Genomic DNA, 24,017 nt, shown 5'->3' with positions numbered 1-24,017 from the left:
AATGAGCTTGGCCTGGGACAAAATCTCTGTTCCTGAACAGTCCCTATCATTGTATTTAGACAGGAAGGAGAGAGCTTTCCCAAAAGGTGACCCACGATTGAATTTGAGTCCTTCCTTAGGGTCCCCCTCTTCTTCTTCCTCCTCCCTTAGATGTTTCTAGCATTAAGGGTTTGGTTTCTAATCTTATTTTGCTGTGCAAGCTGCAAAAATGTCAGGCTTTTCTGCCTATTTCTCTGCCTTCTGATTACCCTTTTAAGCAATGCTGATTGCAGTAAATTGCTGTGGTGCAACGCGGGTGTCACAACACACAGTGATTAAAACCCGCATGTGTCATTCACTGCCTGATTGAAGTAATCACATGGAGGGGAAGAGCAGATGAAAAACCTGCTAAATGTGCAGAGGGGGGCTTTTTCTCATCATTTGGGTTTAAGGATTTTGAGTTAAAAAATCAAAACTTGTGCGAGTAAGGCTTGTGTTTTCAGTCATTTTGTTTCATTCTGAATCCCCAAAACTTCCGAGCAGGGTTTGGGTCTCTGAACATGGTTTTCCTAAGGAAAACAAGTTGTTGCTTTTACGGAACACAGGGGACCTGTATACACACTATCAAATAGTGGTTGAGTGTATCAAGGGGAAGGATGCTAGAATGTAACTAGGAGAAACAGGTAGGAAGGAAATGGGAAAGGCCCTAATAACTCAGCCCTGCAAGACTGCAACCCACCACGCCCACCCTCCCCCAACCCCTGTGCCCCTACTTCACGTGCCAATTCAAAGTCCAGGTTGTCACCTGGGCTTCTGACTGACCAGCTGTAGATTAGTTGTCCTTGCAACCCCCACCTCAGGTTCAATCAATTTGCCAGAGTGGCTCCCAGAACTCAGAGAAACATTTACTTGTGTTTACCAGTTTATTATAAAGGATACAAGCCAGGTGGAAGAGATGTGTAGGGCAGGGTGTTTGGGAAGATAACGTGGCACTGCCGTGCTCTCTGGGTGTGCCACAGCCCCGTGAGCTCCTCTGCCTGTTCACCAACCCAGAAGCTCTCTGAACACTGACTGTCCTTTTGGGTTTTTATGGAGGCCTCATTACATAAGTACCATTGCTTGAATCATTGGCCATTGTTGATGAAACCCTGTTGCCAGCCCCTCTCCCCTCCCCAGAGAAGGGGAGGACAGGACTGAAAGTTCCAACCCTCCAGTCATTCGATTGGTTCCCCTAGCAACTAGTCCTCATCCTTAGGTTACCTGGGGCTTTCCTGAAGCTCCCTCATTAACAGAACAAAAGACACCTTTATTACTCTCACCACTTCGCAAATTACAAGGGTAATTTTAGGAGCTTTTTACTAGGAATGGGGGTGAAGACCAAATAAATACTTCTTATTATAAATCATAGTGTCACCACTAAGCTATTTATGTTATTTGGTGGTTCTGAAAAGTATTAGTTCCGTTTGGGCTAGGTATAGTGGTCATGATAGAAAATACAGCTAAATATTTGAAACCTGATTTCTAAGAGGGGGGCGGCTTGTGGACTCTCATACACATGAGGCACTGGATCATCAACATTACTTGAACAAAAAACAGTATGAGTCAAGCGTTGTAATAGGTATTGGAGGCATCCACTAATGATTTCTTATCTCATTATCTCCCTCAGGTACAGAGCCCTGGTATTTCTATTTAATTAATGGATTTCTGAATTTCAATGTAGTCTTTGCTTTGGCTCTCCTGGTCTTACCACTGACTTCTCTTATGGAATACCTACTGCAGAGATTTCATGGTGAGTGGCATAACGGATGATGGACTTGGTGGGGCGTGGGAGGGAAGAGAAGTAACAATGGGTACCAAGAAGTGAAAAAGAATCTACTTACTTTATTCTCCATTTTCTTCCTATGGAAATGGTTGGTTTATTGCATTTTCCATTTGTGTTCGTAGATTATTTAACTTATGTTGTTAACCTGTGTGAAAGTTTGGTTAATAATTGCAAGTGAGGAGTCTGTATGATTTACAGAACCACCTGGGGAGGCAGAAACATTTATAAAATCTTGGGAGATAAGCCTATCTATATGAGTCTTCTGTTTTTTAAAGAACTGTGTGTTGGCATGCAAGATTGCTTAAGATAATCAATGCTAGAGGCAAACATTCTCTGGGAAATTCAACCAAAAATTTGAGAACTAAACCATATAGAGGTTCCCCCACATTTGATGCTTGTTCTGATTCTGTATTGCACAGCCAGTGTTTTCTCAGGTTGTCATGGCTCTGGATATGTAGTGCCCATAGTTTCTTTTATGGAAGACAGATCTGAGCAGAAATGCATCTGAGCTTTGGAAGGAGATTTAACTTCAGACTTTTTAGTCTGATTTGGATGCCATATGATCCCTCAGTACCATTCCCCATTCTGCTTTTCTACTATTAATGGTTTATAAAGACTTCACTGTGTTCATAGAATATGAAAGCAGCCTTCAGAGTCACTTTTGTTTTGTTTTAGGACTTTCGTTGTAACATAACCGTGATGCCATTATCCTAACAAAACTAACAGTAATTTCTTAATATCACCTAATACCCAGGTAATATTTAGATTCCTACATTGTCTGAAAAATAGCTTTTTATAGTTTTTATAGTTCTTTATAGTTTGTTTGTTTAAAGCAGGATCTAAACAAGAGTCATATAGTGAACGTGGTGTTATGTTTCATAAGCTTTTTTAGAGGTTCCCCCTCTCACCTTTTTCCTCCTGGAGATTTCTAAAGAAACCAGGTCATTCATCTTGCATAGTGTCCCACATTTGGATTCAGCTGTTTGTCCCCTCGAGGTATTAATGTATTCCTCCATTCCTTGTATTTCTTAAGGATCATTTTTTCTTTTTTTTTTGAAAAGTAACTTTTTCCCTGACTATAAAAATATTTATGCTTGTGGAAAATTTGGAAATGCTTGTGATGTAAGTATAAAAACAGTAAAAATAAAATAAAAATAGTATATTAAGCTGTTCTCTAAAGTACGAATCCAATTTTGGTTTAAAAGTGTGTAATGTATCCACATGTCCACCTAGTAACTAGTCCCCATCCTTAGGTTACCTAGGGGCTTTCCTTTATACTTTTTAAAATACTTTTTTAGTACTTTTCTTCTGTTTTTTTCTTTATATTTTTTTGTATTTTATAATGGAAACAATCTTTTTCAAAAGAGGAAACATTAAGAAATAAAAATAATTAAAAAAAACGTAGAAAAATATAAAGAGGCAGGAAAGAAATTACCCATTATCTCATCATGTAGTACAACTGGTTATAATTTTGTACATTTTATAGAGGACATTTCAAAATTTTAGGCCATATTTTTAAAATGTATTCGTTAGCTTTTAAGATACAGAAGAGGAAGAGATTGTTTACTTATAGAAGACAGATTTTTTTCTTATGATGAAGAAAATTCCAACCTAAAATACCTCCTGGAAAGGTATTAAGTCCTAAATTATAACCTAAAATCTCATGATAAAATCTTAGAGTGAAAAGTTTAAAAGATAAGGTCGTTATTGCAGTTCAAGAATTTTTATTCCTAAAGAGTTTCTGCAAAAGCACGGATAACTACAGAGCACAGTTAAACATTGCTAAGTTGGACTTTGATGACAACCCTGATCTTTTTATCTAAATTTGCTCAGTGTAGACATAATGGACACCAGGGGGCGCTATCTATCTACCCTAGGCTAGTGATTCCTGCGCACTGCTTGTTGTCACTAGTATAAGCACAGCAGGGGATGCCTTCACTGTAGGTTGCAGGTTTATCACTCAGTGTTCATGTACCTAACCACAGGAACCTTCCAGTAGGTGCTTAGGTCTTAGTTTTCATTAAATTCCTTTAATTCTTTCACATGCTTTTAAGTACACCTTGGCTTTAATTTTGTGATACAGAGTGGATGGGTACTGCAGAACAGGAGAGAAAAACTTGATCAGTAAACTTCCTTTAAGAGTGTTTTTATATTTGCTTTGAAACAAACTCTGTCATTTGTAGCTTGAGGAAAACCAGTGATGGGTTTGAGAATCCTACTTTTTTCCTTTTCTTTGATCTATAGCCATTTGGTGTATAAGTAAGATTAATGCAGTAAACAGAGCATAGGAATTAAAATCCAAGAAATGAATTTATGTTATGCTTTTGGTTGATCTCAGGAACTTTTAGTCTTAGTGGCAGGACTCACTAGGAAGAGAAATCTGTTTTTTTCTTCATCCAGTGTAGAAACTATTAAGCTCTATTACGCATTCACCTGTTCTAGCTAAATCCAGTATTGTGCCTCCCTTTAAATGTTGGACCTCTTGGGAGGCCTAAGGAGTATATACCTCTTTCTACTTGACTCCTTTATTATATTAGAGAAAGTGTGAATACAAGAATTGAAACATTTTATTGGGTGCCCTAGGGTATACATCCTAGTTTGAGGTCAAGAGAACATTGAAACTAAACATGCTGTTTTGTTCTAACATGGTGAAAGGTGGATATTTTTCTGTCTTACAGTTCAGAATTTAGGCCACCCATATTGGCTTACCTTGGCTCCAATGTATATTTGGTTTATAATTTTCTTCATCCAGCCTCACAAAGAGGAGAGATTTCTTTTCCCTGTATATCCACTTGTATGTCTCTGTGGTGCTGTGGCCCTTTCTGCACTTCAGGTGAGTTTCAGGGAAATGTATATCTGCTTCATTCTGTTTCACTTTAAATCGTTCATAAAGCTTATAGGCAAATTACAGAATGCTTCCACCTAAGATATTTTATCTGTACATTACACCTGATACAGATATTATAAAGCTTTATGTATTGATTGCTTAAATGTTGCTTTGACTCTTATTTGCTGATTACATATTTGCAGTGTTAATTTGTGTGTTAATTTGTCTCTGTTGCCAATAAGAATCCAATTGCTATGAAAGGAATTTTTTTAAGTCACTGAATGGGCCTAGCACAGAACGGTGGAACCACAGCAGAGCTAATGGAATGTGTACTCTTCCACTACAAGACCTGAATGAAACTGGCTCAAGTGTTTGGGATTACATCAGGCAGTTAGCAATGTGGGACACTTTGTAATCCTGGCTTAAAAACCTGTCCAGGTCAATTCCCTGTCAGAACTAATCTTGAATATCTCTGTAATTATGGCTTCAGAAGCGCCAGACTCTGTTTTTTTTTTTTTAACCTCTGCTACCATTTGCAGTTAGCAGAAGAAGAATAATTAGGGTGATAGTTTTTTTCTTAACAGATTTATCTTAAGATGTAATTCACAAACCATAGAATTTACCCATTTAAAGTGTATGATACAGTCTTTTTTAGGCTATTCACAGATCTATGTAAGCCTCACTGCAGTCAATTTTAGAACATTTTTATCACCTCAAAAACCCTGTACCCTTTAGCTGTCGTAACCCCCCTCCCATATCTCCTCAGCCATAAGCAACAGCTAATCAAATCTACTTTGTATCTCTATAGATTTGCCTATTCTGGACATTTCATATAAATGAAATCATAAAATATGTGGTCTTTTGTGACTTCTTTCATTTAGCATAATGTTTTTATTTTTTAAAATAAATTTATTTTATTTATTTATTTTTGGCTGTGTTGGGTCTTCGTTGCTGTGCGTGGGCTTTCTCTAGGTGTGGCGAGCAGGGGGCTACTCTCCGTTGCGGTGCCTGGGCTTCTCATTGCGGTGGCTTCTCTTGTTGCAGAGGACCAGCTCTAGGTGCGCGGGCTTCAGTAGTTGTGGCAGGCGAGCTCTAGAGTGCACGCTCAGTAGTTGTGGTGCACCGGCTTAGTTGCTCTGCGGCATGTGGGATCTTCCTGGACCAGGGCTCGAATCCGTGTCCCCTGCATTGGCCGGCGGATTCTTAACCACTGTGCCACCGGGAAGTCCTAGCATAATATTTTTAAAGCTCATCCATGTTAGGCTGATAGTTTTAAAACATAATTTTAATTATAAAAGTAACTGAACTTTATCGCAGGTAATTTTTCTTTTACCACTTTCTAAATCAGTCCTACTACCCTAACAAAATCTCCTTCTAGCATTTTTGCCGATCATATAACAATCTATTTTGATTGTAATCTAAGGTTCATGTAACTTTACATCCCTCTTAATATAATTATAACATTCTCTATATTGCTGTATCTGTACCTATCATTTTAATAGCAATATAATATTCTAAGGTGGATATAATATACAACATTATTATGTAATATATAATATACTGAATTGGTTATATATAATGATTAGATATAATTTATGTTAAAGTTTAGATTGCTCACTTATTTCAGTATTATAAATAATGCTAGGGTAAATACCTTTGTTTAGGTATTTGGATTGTTTGCTTAGGAGAGATTCCAGAAAACATGAAAGGGATCCAAACATATTTATGGCACTTGTTATGTATTGCAAAATTGCTTTCCAAAAGTAGTTTCTAGTCTAGGAGGGAAAGAAGGGAGGACAGAAATCTCACGGGAAGGTGTTCAAAGGCTGCAGAACTCATGCAGGTGTGTATATTGTTAATGATATTCATCTAGTTTGTGAAGTAGTTTAGCAGATAATTAACAGAATTTTCCTAGTATTCTATGTGAGGAATTCTTTTTTCTTTTTGTTTGGTCATGAGACATTTTGTTGTTGCTAAAAACTTAGATGAAAACTTGTTAGTAAGGAAAGTGAAGGTTAATAACTAGTTATATCAGAATAGATTGAGATACTTCATATATCAAAAAAACCTAGGAAAAGCATTTTTGTTTAAATATTTTAAAAAAATAAATTATTAGGACTTTAAGCATTAGGGAAGTATCCAAATGATTTTCCTATGAAGCTAGTGAGATTTCATTCTTGGCAAGCCCTCTGGCTAGGCTGATCTACAGACAATTTAGCAGAATTTGCTTTAATGTGAGAATTTGGAGTGGGTACTTCACTGTTTGCTACTGCTCAGACCCTTGGTAGAACCTCTTTTTTTGCTTTCTTCCTCTCATTTATGGTGATGTCTTGTGATTGTGTATATTTTGCAAGGTGTATCTTCTTTTTTCAATAAAGTTTTCTTTCCTTCTAGAAATGTTACCACTTCGTGTTTCAGCGATACCGCCTGGAGCATTATACTGTGACATCGAATTGGCTGGCGTTGGGAACACTCTTCCTGTTTGGGCTCTTATCTTTTTCTCGCTCTGTGGCACTGTTCAGAGGTAGATGTACTGAGAATATCTTAACCTGTACTCACAAGGCACTATTCCTTGGTTTTGCTTGACCCATGATTGTTCGGGTTTTTTTGCTTTTTTTTTTTGTTTTTTTGCGGTATGCGGGCCTCTCACTGTTGTGGCCTCTCCCGTTGCGGAGCACAGGCTCCGGACGCGCAGGCTCAGCGGCCATGGCTCACGGGCCCAGCCGCTCTGCGGCATGTGGGATCTTCCCGGACCAGGGCACGAACCTGCATCCCCTGCATCGGCAGGCGGACTCTCAACCACTGCGCCACCAGGGAAGTCCCCCATAATTGTTTAATACAATTCAGCTTAAGCTGCAGGGGGAGGACTTTTCTACAGGGAGAACCTATGGACTTCATATTAAGATTGGGGACTTGGCCCCAATTGAGCCATGGCCGCTGAGCCTGTGCGTCCGGAGCCTGTGCTCCGCAACGGGAGAGGCCACACAATGAGAGGCCCGCGTACCGCAAAAAAAAAAAAAAATAATAATAATAATAATAATAAGATTGGGATGTGACTTCTGTACCTTAGTATTGAAGAGAAGATTGAGTATTCCTTTTAGTGTGATTAACTATAAACGTCTTCTCTATTCCTACTAATTTTTTTTTTCCTTTTAAAGGATGAATTAAGGAAGCCTTAAACTTAGAATGCAAATTTGGGGCTCAAGTCCCATGATTATATTCTTTCTTATAATCATTATTTGGATCCAGAATATTGAAATGTGTTCAAAGAACGTGAAATTAAAAAGGTGGAAGGGTATAGAGAAGGACAAGAAAGCAAATTATTTCTGGCAAAAATAGGGCCTCTGCTTTAATCATCTTCCTAACTGTAGAAGTGTTTTACACCGTAGAGTGGGCTTCCTGCTGGGGTTGCGGTGTACCTTTCACATGGATCACCGTGGGACATTAACACGCATTATAATTAAATGTCAGACTCTCATCTCCCTCATCTTTGGCTTTCACAAACCTTTCTCCCTTCCAGGGTATCATGGGCCCCTTGATTTGTATCCAGAATTTCACCGAATTGCCACAGACCCAACCATCCACACTGTCCCAGAAGGCCGACCTGTTAATGTCTGTGTAGGAAAAGAGTGGTATCGATTTCCCAGCAGCTTCCTTCTGCCCGATAAGTAAGTTGCCCTTTAATTCTCAGAGTTTTAAATCAAGGTGTAAAAATAGCAATCCTGTAGCAATGTCTTTTTAATTTTTCCTTCATTTTAGATTTTTCACAAGTTTTTGAATGATTTTCCATCTCAGAGAGCTGTGGGAACTGTGCTGAGCACCCATGGCCTGTGTTTGGTAGAATGAGTGCTGTGTCCGGTAATGCACCCTGCACTGCCCTTAACCACAGAGGTCTGGGGACGTCTGAAGACATTTTGGGCTCTGGGCTTCTGCTAGTGGCTCTTCCTAAGGATCCATATTTAAATTTTTATAATGAACTGATATCCACTTTTAAAAGTGGTTTAGAGACTCTAGGTTTCTAGAGTGTTTTTAGAGAAGACATGTTTGTCGTCCAACAGCAGTGAACGTTCTCTACCAATGTGTGGACACTGGGAAAGCTGTGGCTAAGACCTTGGTACCACTTTCCTCGATGCTGTCTGTTGTTGGATGTGATAGCATAGGCTCTGAGTTCCCTTGTATTTGCTTCATTTGGACAGAGAAGAGTCCTATTTAGGGAAAAGGGAAGTCAGGTTAAGATGAGTCATGTTGCTCCATTTGGGGACTGGCTTCAGCAGCTTAGGTGGTAGTAGTATCTTTTGATTGATAAAGATCCTGTATCAGTCATTAATGATTAATTAAAACTTGTTTTTTAAGCGTTAACTTTAGCATTTGCCTTTTACATTTGAAATAGTTTCACAACCAAAGATACTTTTGAGGATTACTCAGGAACAAAGTACTTTTCCCACAGTGAGTTCTTACATTTCACTCTTTTCTCTACACACCTGATGAATTTGCTTTAATTTTGATAAGTCCCTCTGATTACAGGTAATTGGCAATAAACTTTGATGTTTCTGTTTTGATGGTATGATCACTATTGCAGATTTCACTGCTAAGAGTTGGTGAAATGGGTTGAGAGACCTCTAGTTGAAAATTTCTCAACGATTTTGGACTGAATTGTGACCTCTGTCTCTATTCTCTCTGGTTGAGGTTTTAACAGAAACATTTTGTCTCCAAGTGAAATGTTGTTCACATGAAATTTTTTTTTTTGCTTGTGTATTTCAAGTACATTTGGCAATGTGAGCCCCCTGTGTTTTTCTTATTCTCCTTATTTGTGTTTCTGACAGTTGGCAGCTTCAGTTCATTCCATCAGAGTTCAGAGGCCAGTTACCAAAACCATTCGCAGAGGGACCACTGGCCACCCGGATTGTTCCTACTGACATGAATGACCAGAACCTAGAGGAGCCATCCAGATATGTAAGGGCATTATTCTCCTTTTACTGCTTTGAAAAGAGTTCTACCCTTAAAATCTGTTGGCATACATAATAGAGCATTGATGAAATGGGACTTTTTTAGAAAGTGATTTCTTTAGGGTGAGGGATATAACGACTTTTGTTGAGAAAGGATGAACAGTATCATTTTTATTTTCAAATGACCTCCTTTATTTTCTATGTAAAATATATAATTCAACATATTTTCTAAACTGGGCTGGAAAATTTCCTGTGTTTAATTCAAATCATCATCTTGAAACACATTCTGCAGCTCTTATCACTCCTTGGTCCATTAAAATGCTTCATGGGGAACTTTCAAGTTATAGGTGGACCTTTGACCTAATTATTAGTATACTCTGGTTTTAGCAAGTGGACAGTCAGTGAAGGCTGTTCTCACACTGAGTCCATGAAGCAATATCTGTCAGGGCCGTGCTCTTCTACCCACTCATCTTTACGCACTTGGAGATCCCATGTGGATTTTATTTCAGTTCCTTCGAAAGATGACACTTTTGTCATTTGATACCTGTAAAATCTTTGATTGTGGAAAAGGTGAGAGCAATAAAGATAATGTTCCTGGTTCCCAGAGACAGTAAAGGACTATTTTGTAGAATTATTAGAAAACACATTTTTTGGCAGCCTATCTGTTAAGAAACATTTAACAATTTAAATGTCAAATACATTTCATTTAGATTTTCTTATGTCATATACTTAAAGTGAAATATCAGGACGTTCAGTTCTCTTCCAAAGCAAACCTGCAGCCACAGCTGGCTTTTTGTCTCCCAGACTGGGGCAGGTTATACTTCCACGGAGACCCTCAGGGTTTATGAGTGAGATTCTTACTGTGTGAACTTTCGCTTATAAGCTATGAAAATGGACATGATAAAATACAAACTTGGCTTGGCTCCCTGAGAAGGTGACACATGTATTCCACTAAGTGACTTATCCTGTAGCTTCCTTCTAACTTAAGCCTCTGATTCCTGTAACAGTGACAATACCCCTGGGCAGTATGTTCTGTTGCTAGTCATTTTTATTTTAGCTGCAGATATTCTCCTGAGAGCAGGCTTTGATGTACAGGGGATCACTATGGGGACACTGGATAGTCAGAAGGGTAGGAGAATACACTGTGATAGGGGGAGGATATAATAAATTCAGAGTGTTGTTGTCACAGCTGTAATTTGGGAAGAGATAGTATAGGGTAGTAAAAAAAAAAAGAGCATGGACTTTGGAGTCAAGTAGGCCTGAATTCTAGTCCCAACTCTGTTGCCTACTTTGATGACATTGGGCAAATTAGTTAACATCTGTGTTTAATTCATTTCAGTTTTTGTCTGTGAAGTGGGAATAACCATACCTACTTTTGGAAGAAATAATAGGAGATTGGATATCATATCTCTCTGTCATATATAGCATAGTGTCTGCTACATAGTTTTTCCCATATATGTTCTTAATTTGATAATGGTGTATTTGATGGATTAATTTTATTGCTCCCCAACTTGATTTTTATTACAGTCTGTCCAGATTCAGTGTTGCTTTTTCAATCCCAGTGACTTTGCTTATCTTGGTGACAGTGCCTGGACTTCCCTTGTCTACCTTTTTATACTATCAAAAGTCTTTCTCTCTGAAGCCTTTCCCAACTATTAAAGTCCACAGTGGGCAGTGTCCTTCTTTAAATGCCTTAAATATTTATCTGTATAACTCATTTAGCCATTTAATTTTGTTGTCTTACCCTATTTAAATATTTCTGACGTGTATGTCGTATTTTTCACTATCAGATTGTGAGTGCTATGGAGAGAATGACTGCACCTTATTTCTTTTGTATTCACCATAGTGGCTAGGATAGTGCTGTGTATCTAGTAGTTAGCCTATACATGCTTTCTGACTTGAGAGATGAATATTTATCATTGTTGAGATAGTGATATTGAGAGAAGGCTGGCTATAAAATCTTCAGTGGCTTACAGGCACATGGAAAGATGCTCAGCATCACTAATTATTAGACAAATGCAAATGGTGTCACCTCACACCAGTCAGAATGGCCATCATCAAAAAGTCTACAAATGGGACTTCCCTGGTGGCGCAGTAGTTAAGAATCTGCCTGCCAATGCAGGGGACACAGGTTCGAGCGCTGGCCCGGGAAGATCCCACATGCCGCGGAGCAACTAAGCCCGTGCACCACAACTACTGAGCCTGTGCTCTAGAGCCCGCAAGCCACAACTACTGAGCCTGCATGCCACAACTACTGAAGCCTGCACGCCTAGCGCCCACGCTCCGCAACAAGAGAAGCTACTGCAGTGAGAAGCCTGAGCACCTCAAGGAAGAGTAGCCACCACGTGCAGCAACGAAGACCTATGCAGTCTGAAAAAAAAAGTCTACAAATAATAAATGCTGGAGAGAGTGTGGAGAAAAGGGAATCCTCCTACACTGTTAGTGGGAATGTAAATTGGTGCAGCCACTATGGAAAACAGTATAAAGCTTCCTTAAAAAATTAAAAATAGACTTACCATATGATCCAGCAATCCCATTCCTGGGTATATATCCGGAAAACACAAAAACTCTAATATGAAAAGATACATGCACCCCAGTGTTCATAGCTGCACTATTTACAAATAGCCAAGATATGGAAACAAACCAGGTGCCCATCAACAGACAGTTGGCTTAAGGAAATGTGGTACACACACACACACATACACACACATCCAAATATTGCCATTTGCAGCAACATGGATGCTTAGTGAAGTAAATCAGACAAATACTATATATCACTTATATGTAGAACCTTAAAAATAATACAGATGAATACAAAAACAGAAATAGACTCACAGACATAGAAAACAAACTTATAGTTACCAAAGAGGAAAGTGGGGGTGGGGAGGGACAAATTAGGAGTATGGGATTAACAGATACAAACTACTATATATAAATAAGCAACAAGGATTTACTGTGTAGCACAGAGAATTATATCCAATACCTGTAATAAACTACAATAAAATATAATCTACAAAGAAAAAATGGAATTACTGTGCTGTACACCTGAAACTAATAAAATATTGTAAATCACCTATACTTCAATTAAAAAAAACTACAGTGGCCTGTTGTACATTTCTTAAGGTTTGGTCACAGGTTGTCTCTGGTTAGATCATATTTCCATGTTCTCCACTACCAGATACTGTTAAATTTAAGTGACTATATTAGCTTTACCCAAAAAGAGAAGATTTTCTAGAATACCTATAGGAGTCACCAAAATGCTGGCTGGTAAAATCAGGGACAAACAGGTCCTATATGTGTTCTGAGTGTGTAGTGTCTGTCACTGTGCTCATACACCTTTCTCTCTTTGGATTTTCCTGCATGGTGGGGGAAGTGCCCTTCAAATCCAGTCCACTCACCTTTGACACTTTGGAAAGAGACACTTGATGGCTTACTGTGAATTCCACACAAACTATGATCAGGGATTAATTTCTTTCAGTTAACTGTTTAAAAAGGTATTTGTTTTTCTTTGATGATAAAAGTAATAAACACTTGTGTAAAATAATGAAAGCTATCAATAAAATCAGCTATAATCAAATTGTCCCAATATTAAATCACTGTTACCATTTTGATGGTTTTTTCTTTCACTTTTTTCTCTTGCATTCATATATGTATACGTATGTAAATAAAAATCTCAATTATTTTGAAAAATAACGTAGTTCTTTAAGAAACGGTGCCAGGATCAAGACTAGTGACCAAATAATTTTGGTCTCACATTTGGCCAAAATGTGAGAGCACACATTGTAGTACGTTTGTTTGTTACTTCTGGTATCAGCCCTGGTTTTAAGTATGGGTTCATTCAAAAAGGCAAAATAATTATGTTCTCTGTCTTTCCTGAGCATGCTAAATAGCAGCATTATTTTTATTTGCCCTTTGGTTCTGAGTGACAGGTTTTAGCCAACTCTTGGCTTCAATGCTAAATGATGTGGTCTGTCTCCTATTCCTAGTCTGAGTGGAAACTAAGAAACATGCATGACCTCCTGTATTTCCCTATGCTCTTTTACCTCTGAGTTTATCAAGAATTAGGAGTGAGTGTTTGTAAAGGCTCTTGGTTTCTACTGTATTGTTATAACTATACTGCAGCAATAATATTTTTTCGCTGCATATTCTTTCATGATAGATACCGAGTAGCTATTGAACAGGTGGTATCATTCAATGGTACCTGCCAAGATTTTCTGCCAGAATCAAGGTCTGAATTTAGAAGGTACATTCAGTGTCTCCTCTTTACTTCTTGACAAATCCAAATATTTGTTCACTGTTTCAAGGTGAATGATAACCTTCTGTTTCCAAATCTGGTGTCTGATGTGGGAGCTGCTTAGTCAGTGGATGGAGTTTGGGGTAAAAAGCACGCGTTCAGGAGGGATCTTACAGATAAAGACTTTTCCCTGACTTTGACTTAATGCTTAAGCAGATTTTCAGGAAGGTTTTCCATCTGTTACCTTTGAAAAAATAAAACTGGTCATTGATTAATTTTTTTCCCAAATAGTAATATAGTCAGTTCTGCTATAACGTGATATACAATTGCCAAAGATAATTGTGTGGAAAACCACAAGACTTGTGGGAAAAATGGAGTTAGGGACACAATACTCAAAAACTTTGTCAGTGACACATAAAAAAGATAGGAACCTAATAAAAACCGTGGCATAGTTTTATATATGTTAAATGGCGAAAAGTACATAAATGCTACAATAATATGGCAGTTTACCTTGAAGAAGACCTCAGGTTGCTTCTTGAAGTGGCATTGGGAGGGCTGCAGCTTGTGAAATAAGGGTTATTTGAAACATGACAGAAAGCTGTAATACCAAATATGGATGATATGAATGGGTGTGGCTCATAACAGGCAGTGAACGGAAGAAGCTGGGAGATAATTTGAGTGTGGGCTTGTATGCACTTTGTTTATTTCTGGGCTGATTGGTTCAACTGGGTGTAATTTTCTGGATTCATCTAGTTTTTCTTGTGGATTAAATGACACGTAAGCAAACACAGAAATTGAATTGTGCTCACATTGTTCCCTAATATATCAATTGCGTTGGAACAAATTTGCATTTTCAAAACAAGTGTTACAATAGAACTGACTGTATATTCTTTTTCTTCTTTATCCCTGCCTTTACCATTTAACCAATGGGAAGAATTATGGTTTTGGAAGGGAACTTAAGGTATCATAAAGTTTATGATCTCTTCTTTTTATGGGTGAAAAAAATTGAGGCTCGGAGGGGTGGTAACCTGACAAAGGTTAGTCCTAGGATAAGAAACTTGGTTTCAGGATTCTTCAATATTCTTTTCACGCCTCTTACTTCCAAGTTTATACCATATGGTGTATCACTTGAATATATGTTTTCATGCAATGGTTAATTGTTCTTTCATGTAACAGGGCTGAATAGACATCAAGTGGTTGAGCATTACTTTTTTTTTTGGCTGCGCTGGGTCTTCGTTGCTGCACGCGGGCTTTCTCTAGTTCTGGTGAGCAGGGGCTACTCCTCATTGTGGTGCGCAGGCTTTTCGTTGTGATGCGCAGGCTTCTCATTGCGGTGGCTTCTTGTTGCAGAGCACGGGCTGTAGGCACGCGGGCTTCAGTAGTTGTGGCACGCGGGCTCTAGAGCATAGGCTCAGTAGTTGTGGCACACGGGCTTAGTTGCTCTGCAGCATGTGGTATCTTCCCGGACCAGGGCTTGAACCTGTGTCCGCTGCATTGGCACTTGGATTCTTAACCACTGCACCACCAGGGAAGTCTGAGCATTACTTTTTTAAGAAGTTACTTTCCATTTCTAGAGCTCTATTACATGTATGCCAGGTACTTTATGTAGTAATCAAAAGAAATGATTGGGGTCTTCTCCCTTTTCTTTTTTCTCTCTTTCTTCTTTTTCTCTCTTTTAATCATTTCTCCTACCCTTACTGGAAGTCCTTATTTGAGGAGAAAATTAATTGCCTGTAGATAGCCTTACTAATTTTTATTAGTCTTGAGTAGCAGAGCAAGCAGATTAAAATTGCTGTAATATGTGCAGTAGAATAAGATTGGAATCCACTCTGAATTTAAGTTAAGGCTGTTCACAATTCTTCTTTCAAATTAATTCACTAGTATCCATTGTGTTGGCATTTAGAAATGAAGTGATGTTTTCATGATCTTTAGTGATTGAATGACCCAAAATTTTTACCTGTGAGTTTACATTTTTATAGTGCAGTAAATTTTTACTTGTGAATTTAAAGATTCATTCAATAAATATGTATTTAGCAAGGCTTTATGGGAGACAATAAAACTATACGACAGCCTATGCCTCTGGGTGACAACTACTTTTTAAAATTTAATTTTAGTATATATCAAAGAAATGAAAATCCCAAAAAATACTTGGAATCTTTCCCTATCAGATGTTTCCTCCTAGGCCCCAGTGTTCCTATTTCAAAAAAAAGGGACTATCATAGGATAATATTGATGCCTGGCACAATGATGTAGTGGCAAGAGCACTGGGCTGGGAGTTAGGAGAGCCTATGATGCTTTTCTAGAATTCAGTGAAGTATATTTTATTCTTATATGATTTTATGAGTTTCTAAGACCCTTGAAATAGGTTTGCATCTCTCTCATTTTCTGTAACTACATCTGAAATCCAGTTGCAGTGTTTAGATTTCAGCTGGTCCTGTTTTGTAATCAAATATTTCATGGTAGCAAATCTTATCTTGAAACATGATTTCTGGGCCACATGACCTCATGACCAGAGATGGAAGTCTGTCCCAGAGGAGATGAGTATCTGTGTCATGCTACCTGAGTGTGATGTTTGAGAGTTGAGAAGACATGGCTGCAGACTCTATCTCTGGCAGAATCTCTGCAACAGCTGATGAGGAAAAGCTGTGAGAATATTTATTATTGCCCAATCCCCTTGGCCCACTCCTGCCCCAACAAAACGCACACCTTTTATTATTGATGTCTTGATCTCTGTCTCAGGCCTTTTATTTTCTTCTTAGATTCTATATTTTTGTTTACATCTGAGGTGGCATTAAATTGTCATCCTTAATATGTAACATCCTTACATCTTCCTGATAAGATATAAACAGTGTGATATCGATTATCAGTAAATTCGTTTGAATTCCCCTCCCACCACCTTTCTTTTTCTTTTGGTTTAGAGGTGCCGATATTCTCTTCTTCAAAGCTTCTAGTGGATTGTTAGAAACTGAAAGAAGTCACATTTCCTTCGGAGTGATTCTTAAATGCTTGTATTTTACAAAGTTTTATACTAAGACATATTTTTAGCTTCAACAGCTGGTTGATATGTAGCCTGTGACTAATGAAATGAAACACATTTTTGTTTCACGATCATGTGTTAATGTCACCCTACAATTTTGTTATTTTTGATGCAAGAAAGAATGATTAAATCTGAAGAAACAAAAAAATGAGCTATTTGGTTACAATTTAAGTTAAATTTAAATCCAGCTTTTTGATTTTTGAATTGTATATTATGTGGTTATGGAGTGTGGTCTCAGATTTTGCACTGAGACATTGATAAAATTGAGAGAAGAAACTATTCTTTCTGATTCTCTTAGAACTAAGGGGCAGTAGTTACTTGGTTTTACCAGGGATTCAAACTGAGAAATCTCAAACTATAAATAGTCACAGTAAAATAGAATATATAGCATGATCCAGATTCTATGAAGAAAAATCTTTATCTCCAAAGAGAAAAGCCTGGAACATAAACTAACAGGTTGATGTTGATTTTCTTTGGGTGGTAGGATTATAGGTGATTTTTAAAATGCATTTAAAAAATATTTTATAATAAATCATATTTTCCTTTCATAAGTTAAAAAATTACCATAGATATCTATAGATTACTATAGATATCAAATCTTTGAAACTACTAAGATCTCTGGTAGGCTTTACAAACAGTACTCGGCATGCAGTCAACTGACCTCAGGTTTTTGTCTTTGAGCACAAGAACTGCCGACTCAAAATTGAGAGAGAGATTTTCTATTAAGTAATTTTTGCCTCTTAGCCTTCTGGCCTCTTAAGTCATTTCAGTCATTATATCTAAGACTACTTTTGCTGCTCTTTCTGCAAACTAGATCTAGATTGCTTCAAAGAAATAAATTTGTTTACCTATTGCAAGCTATGAGGAAAAAAAATTTTTTTAAATCTAAAACTAAAAGATGTTGCTGTGGCAAAGAAACTATATAAAGTAATATGTTCAATTCTTCCAGACAGGAGGGGAGTTAAAGAATTATATAAAAATGTAAATAAAATTAAATAATTTGCCTACTGTTGCGGTTTGGAAAAAAGGCCTTGTCCATCCAGTGAGTGCCGGAGACCACCTGTTGGCAGGTGCATCCCCAAGCAGTCCTAGAGCACTGGCTAAAAAGACAGTGACCTGTAAAGCTTATCAGCACAATAACAGTGATCTCCAATCCTTTGTCATCTTTTTATTCTTAATTATTTTAAAATGTTTCTTATTTTGTTCCTTCTTTGTTTATTCATCCACTCATTATTTAACTTTTTATTGTTCTAGACTATGTGCTGAAGATGCAAAGTGACAAAAAACATAGTCTCCTGTCATTTAAGAAAAGTCCCTAACAAGTAAAAAAGGAAAGAAAAAATTTATGGGGATAGAAAGGAATTTGGAAAACAATGTAAGAACCAAAAAAAAATTTTAACTTCTATAATTAGTGTTCCCTGATAGGTTAAAAGAAAAGTTTGGGGACCATAAAACAAAAACATGTTTTGAGAAGGGAACAATCAGAGAATAAGAGTTCCTAGAAATGAAAAACAAGATAATAGAGATTTAAAAAATCAATAGCATGATTAGAGGACAAAGTTGAAGAAATCTTCCATACAGTAACAATACAAAAACAGAACAAAAAAACAAAGAGATAGAAAATAGGAAAAGGAAAAAAGACCAGAGAATCCAGCTTCTAGCTAATAGGAGTTCCAGAAAGAGAGACCAAGTGAAATGGAGAAAAGAAAATTGCCCAAGAAATAATGTGAGAAAATTCCCCAAGAACTGAAGGACATTGCTTTTCAGAATGAAAGACCCCACAAAGTGTACCTAAAATGATGAATGAGAAATGATTCATACCAAGATGTACTAAGTACCAAAAGAAGTCAGCATGTATTATTTTTTGATAATTGAAACATCAAGAACTACCAGAAGAAAACATTGGAAGAGTTGTGAGTTGTTGCCTCTGGGAAGTGGGACCAGGGAATAAGAGTGTACTGCTGTTTTTCATAATAAACTTCTTGTACTACTTAAATTTTGAACTATGCACATACATTATTTTGATAGACCTAAAGATGAATTTAGAAAAAACCGTAAATCTTTCCCTCAGAGTTTAGTAGGAGAGGCAGTTCTAAAATATTATTCAGTAGTATAATGAATATCATAGTATGCTGTGGGAGCACAGAGGAAGTAGGAAGCACTCTTCCTACTTCTCTGTTTGGGGGCAGCTTCACATAAGAGGTGGCAGGGGAGCTGGGTCTTAGAGGAAGATCGAGAGTTCTCTGGCAGAGGAAGGAAAGTGTACATTTCCGTCAAAGGGAACAGCACATGCAAAGCCTTGAAATATGAAAAAACAACGAGTGTTCAGGGGAAAAGAAATGGTTTGAAGTTTTGAGATTTTAAGTAATTGGGCAGAGCATTTTTAATTTCTTACTTCCCTGTTTCATTTATTCTCATTATCTATGTGTGTGACTGTGTTCTCTTATAAATTATACATTTATTTAAGGACAAGAGTTCACGTACCTCCACAGTACCTCACTCACATAGGGCTTATATACAGCAGATCATTTAAAAAATTTAACTAAAATACTCAAATAGCCCTTCATTTAGTCTTCTTGAACTGAAGAGAGGCCTCCGCAGACCCTGATGATAGTAGAAATTTAGACTAACTAGGATTTGAGCACTGTCATTCTTCAAGGTCTGGGTATATAGTCCAGTTAGTGTACTAGGTTACAAGCCCCTGGAGGGCAGAGATCATGTCCTTTCCATCACTGCATCACCCACATGGCCCAGCACTGACAGATACTAATTGAATGAACCTTTTCAGTATTCATTAACAGATGCCAGACTGAAAGAAATAAATGCTTCTGCTTCCTCTTGTTTTAATAGTGAGATCCTTAAATTACCAAAAACCCGGATTTCTATAGCTGTCTCTGCCTGCCTTTAGTAAGGAATAGAACTAAATAGGTTTGTGTTACCTACTAAAATGCCAAACCACTAAAAAGATTCGTATTATTGCCTTAATATCGTAGCATTTACTACAAGACTGTTTAGTTTATTTTTTAGAAAACAAGGTTGATATTTTCTTTTGATTAATATTGTTTCTATTATTTCTTCTTCAAGTCTCATCAACATGTTCAGTCTTCTCCATTTCTACTGTCATGTTGAAGGATTTTTATGAGTTTTGGCCATTCAGTTTATATTATTTGAGTTTGTTTTGAGAAAGATATACCCTTCTCATAGATAGAAGTTAAATAGTTCAGTCACATATACCATCCCCCCAGATCTTGAGGCTCCTTGCTGCTTTATTTTCATTTTAAAAAACTTTTTATTTTGAAATAATTACAGATTCACAGGAAGTTACAAAGACAGTACAGAGAAGGGTACATGTACCCTTCATGCAGTTTCCCCCAGTGTACCTCTAATATAATTCCAAAACCAGGAAGTTGGCATTAGTATAGTTCTGTGCCGTTTTATCACATGTATAGATTCATGGAACCACCGCTTCAGTCAAGGTACAGAACTCTTCCAGCACCACAAATATCATCTTTGTACTACTTCTTCCTAGTTACAGTGCACCTTAACCATCCCTAACCCCTGGCAACTGCTAATTTGTTCTCCATCTCTGTAATTTTGTTATTTTGAGAATTTTATATAACTGGAATTATGTAGTGTGTTACCTTACCTTTGAAATTACCTTTTCCCCCTCAGCATAATGCTCTTGAAATCCATCCATACTGTATCAGTAGTTTGTTCCTCTGTATTTCTGAGTGGTATTTGGTGGTATCAATATACTAGAGTTTGTTTAACCATTTAGCTATTGAAAGACATTTTTGTTTCCAGTTTTTGGCTCCTACAAATAAAGCTGTTATAAATCTCTGTGTACAGGTTTTTGTGTGGATATACATTTTAATTTCTCTGGGATAGATGCCCCAGAATGTGATTGCTGGCTCATATGGTAGGTATGTGTTTAGTTTTTTCAGGAACTGCCAAGCTGTTTTCCAGATTGGCTGTACCAGTTCAAGTGATGTGTAGAGATCTTACCTCCTTTTGCATTCCTTTACCCTCCCCTGTTTATAATATAATTGTCTTAAATATTTCCTCTATGTATATTGAGAACCACTTTGGAACATGTTATAATATTTGCTTCAACCTCTAAACATAATTTAGAAAACTCAAGAGAAGGAAAATCTATTATTTTCATCCATATCCTTACTCTTTCTGTTCTTTCTTCCTTCCTTATGTGATTTCTCCTTTTATCATCTCCATTTTGTTTCACGAATTCCTGTAGCCATTCTTTCAGGGTAGGTTTGCTAACAACATATTTTCTTGGTTTTCCTTCATCTGGGAATGTCTTTTTTTTTTAATTGCAGTATAATTAATTTACAATGTTTCGTTAGTTTCAGGTGTACAGCAAAGTGATTCAGTTATACATATATATATTTCAAATTCTTTTCCATTATAGATTATTACAAGATGTTGAATATAGTTTCCTGTGCTACACAGTAGGTCCTGGTGGTTTATCTATTTTATATATAGTATATGCGTATCTGTTAATCCCAAACTCCTAATTTATCCCTCCCCACCCTTTTTCCCTTTGGTAACCGTAAGTTTGTTTTCAATGTCTGTGAGTCTATTTCTGTTTCGTAAATAAGTTCATTTGTATCATTTTTTTAGATTCCACCTGTAAGTGATATAATATGATATTTGTCTTTCTCTGTTTGACTTACTGCAGGTAGTATGATAATCTTTAGTTCCATCCATGTTGCTACAAATGGCATTACTTCATTCTTTTTTATGGCTGAGTAATAGTCCATTGAATAAATATATATGCCACATCTTCTTTATCCATTCAGCTGTCAATGGGCATTTAGGTTGTTTCCATGTCTTGGCTATTGTAGATGGGTGCTGCTGTGAACACTGGGGTGCATGTATCTTTTTGAATTAGAGTTTTCATCTTTTCCAGATATATGCCCAGGAGTGGAATTGCTGGATCCTATGGTATTCTATTTTTAGTTTTTTAAGGAACCTCCATACTGTTCTCCATAGTGGCTGCACCAATTTACATTCCCACCAACAGCGCAGGAGGGTTCCCTTTTCTTCACACCCTCTCCAGCATTTATTATTTGTAGACTTTTTGATGATGACCATTCTGACCAGTGTGCATCTGGAAATGTTTTGCTTTCCCCTCGATATGGAATTCTGGTTGACAATTGTTTTTCATTTAACACTTGGAAAATATTATGCCCCTTCCTCTGACTTCCATGGTTTCTGATGAGCAATCTGTTGTCACCCTACTTGTTTCTCCCCTGTAGGTAAGGTGTCATTTTTCTCTGGCTGCTTTCAAGAGTTTTTCTTTGTTTTTAGTTTTTAGAAGTTGAATTATGATATGTCTTAGAGTGTATTTCTTTGAGTTTAGTCTGTTTGGGGTTCACTCAGCTTCTTGATTCCATAAGTTTAAGTCTCTTGCCAAATTTGGGAAGCTTTCAGCCATTATTTTAATACTTTTTCAGCCCTACCCTCTTTCTTCTCTCCTTCTGGGACTCAGTGACATTAGTGTTAGATCTTTCATTACAGTTCCACAGCTCCTGAAGCTCTCTTCTCCTTGTTTTTTCTCTAGTCCTTTTTCTTTCTGTTATTCAGATTATATAATTTTATTATTCTGTTTTCTACTTCACTGATCTTTCCTCTGATTCATCTGTTCTGCTGTTTAGCACATGTACTGAGCTTTTAATTTCAGTTCTTGTCCTTTTTATTTCTAAAATTTCCATTTGGTTCTTCTTTACTTCCTCTGTTTCTTTGCTGAGACGTTCTATTTCTCTGCTGTGACTTTTTTTTTAACTTTTTATTTTATATTGGAATATAGCCGACCAACAACATTGTGATCGTTTCAGGTGCACTGCTGTGACTTTCTATTCTTTTGTTTCAAGCATGTTTGTGATTGCTTGTTGAAGCATTTTTATCATGGTGGCTTTAAAATCTTTGTTAGATAATTTTAACATCTCTGTCATTCTATGTTGCAGTTTGTTTGTTGTCATTTGTCATGTCTTGAGATCTTCCTTTCTTTGAAACCTGGACATTTTGAGTATTGTGAAACTCTGGATCTTATTTAAAGCTTCTGTTTTAGCCAGCTTCCTCTGACCCTACAGTGATGGGAGAAAGGCTGTGTTGCCTTGTTACTGCCAGATGGGGAATGGAAGTCCGGGTTCCCCACTTGGCCTCCGTTGACACCTGGAGCTGGACAGCAGTGTTTGTTACTGCTGGATGGCAGCAAGAGTTCATGCTCTCTACTAGGCTTATACCGATATCGCCTTGATGAGCGGGACAGGGGTGCCTTGTCACTGCTCTCCACATAGCCTCGACTGATGTCATTGGAGGGGGCTGGCCTCATTACTGTTGGACAGTAGTGAAAGTCCTGACTCTCCAGTAGGCCCTCTCTGAGACCACCTCAGCATGTAAGAGGAGGGGTGCCTCATTACTGCCAGGTAGCTGGGAGTCCAGGCTCCCTGCATGCTTTCCACTGTTGCCACAGGGTGGTGAGGGAGAGGGGAAGCTTGTTACTGCCCAGATCCCTACTTGGTCTTTTCTGACACCATCCACGCTGGGAGAAGGGGTCCCTCTTACAGCCTGATGAAGGTGAAAAGCTGGGCTCTCCACTGGACATTTACTGTCAGAGGTATGGGTGGAATGACATGTTTTTGATGGTGTGTTGGCTAGTATGTTAGGTTTCTGAAGAGAAACAGAGATCAATAGAATGTGTGTATATGTATGCATGCATGTACGTATGTGTGTGTGTGTGTTTGTGTGTATTAGAGAGAGATTGATTTAAGGAATTGACTCACAATTGTGGGAGCTGGTAAGTCTGAAATCTGCAGGGTTGATTGGTGGACTGAAGACCCAGGGAAGAATTGATGTTGCTGCTCCAGTCGGAAGGCAGTCTGGAGACAGAATTTTCTCTTCCTAGAGGGGTGAGAGAATACTTATTTTTCTCTTAAGGTCTTCAGCTGATTGGATGAGGCCCAGCTGCATTATGAAGGGTAATCTGCTTTATTCAAAGTCTACTGATTTAAATGTTAATCTAATCTTAAAAATACCTTCATAGCAACATCTAGAATGATGTTTGGCCAGATATCTAGGTATTGTGGCCTAGCTAAGTTGTCACATAAAATTATCACTGTTGGAGTAGAGTGGTACTGTCTAAAAATATTGTT

The 24,017-nt window shown here is 37.7% G+C and overlaps 1 protein-coding gene across 2 annotated transcripts in view; it reads left to right on the top strand.

Annotated features, from left to right (window-relative positions):
- The window catches only part of ALG9 (ALG9 alpha-1,2-mannosyltransferase), a 95,722-nt gene that overhangs the window by 25,243 nt on the left and 46,462 nt on the right, over nucleotides 1-24,017 (top strand). For both annotated transcript variants that reach the window (XM_060160372.1, XM_060160373.1), the window contains exons 9-13: nucleotides 1,646-1,768; nucleotides 4,480-4,634; nucleotides 7,023-7,152; nucleotides 8,149-8,296; nucleotides 9,452-9,581. In XM_060160372.1, the coding sequence (XP_060016355.1) occupies nucleotides 1,646-1,768; nucleotides 4,480-4,634; nucleotides 7,023-7,152; nucleotides 8,149-8,296; nucleotides 9,452-9,581 (686 nt within the window). The remainder of the gene's footprint in view (nucleotides 1-1,645; nucleotides 1,769-4,479; nucleotides 4,635-7,022; nucleotides 7,153-8,148; nucleotides 8,297-9,451; nucleotides 9,582-24,017) is intronic.

This window comes from Lagenorhynchus albirostris, chromosome 9 (assembly GCF_949774975.1).
Source record: "Lagenorhynchus albirostris chromosome 9, mLagAlb1.1, whole genome shotgun sequence".
Lineage (NCBI taxonomy): Eukaryota > Metazoa > Chordata > Mammalia > Artiodactyla > Delphinidae > Lagenorhynchus > Lagenorhynchus albirostris.
Note: the sequence above shows the minus strand (reverse complement) of the source record. Positions and strands in the feature narration are given on the sequence as shown.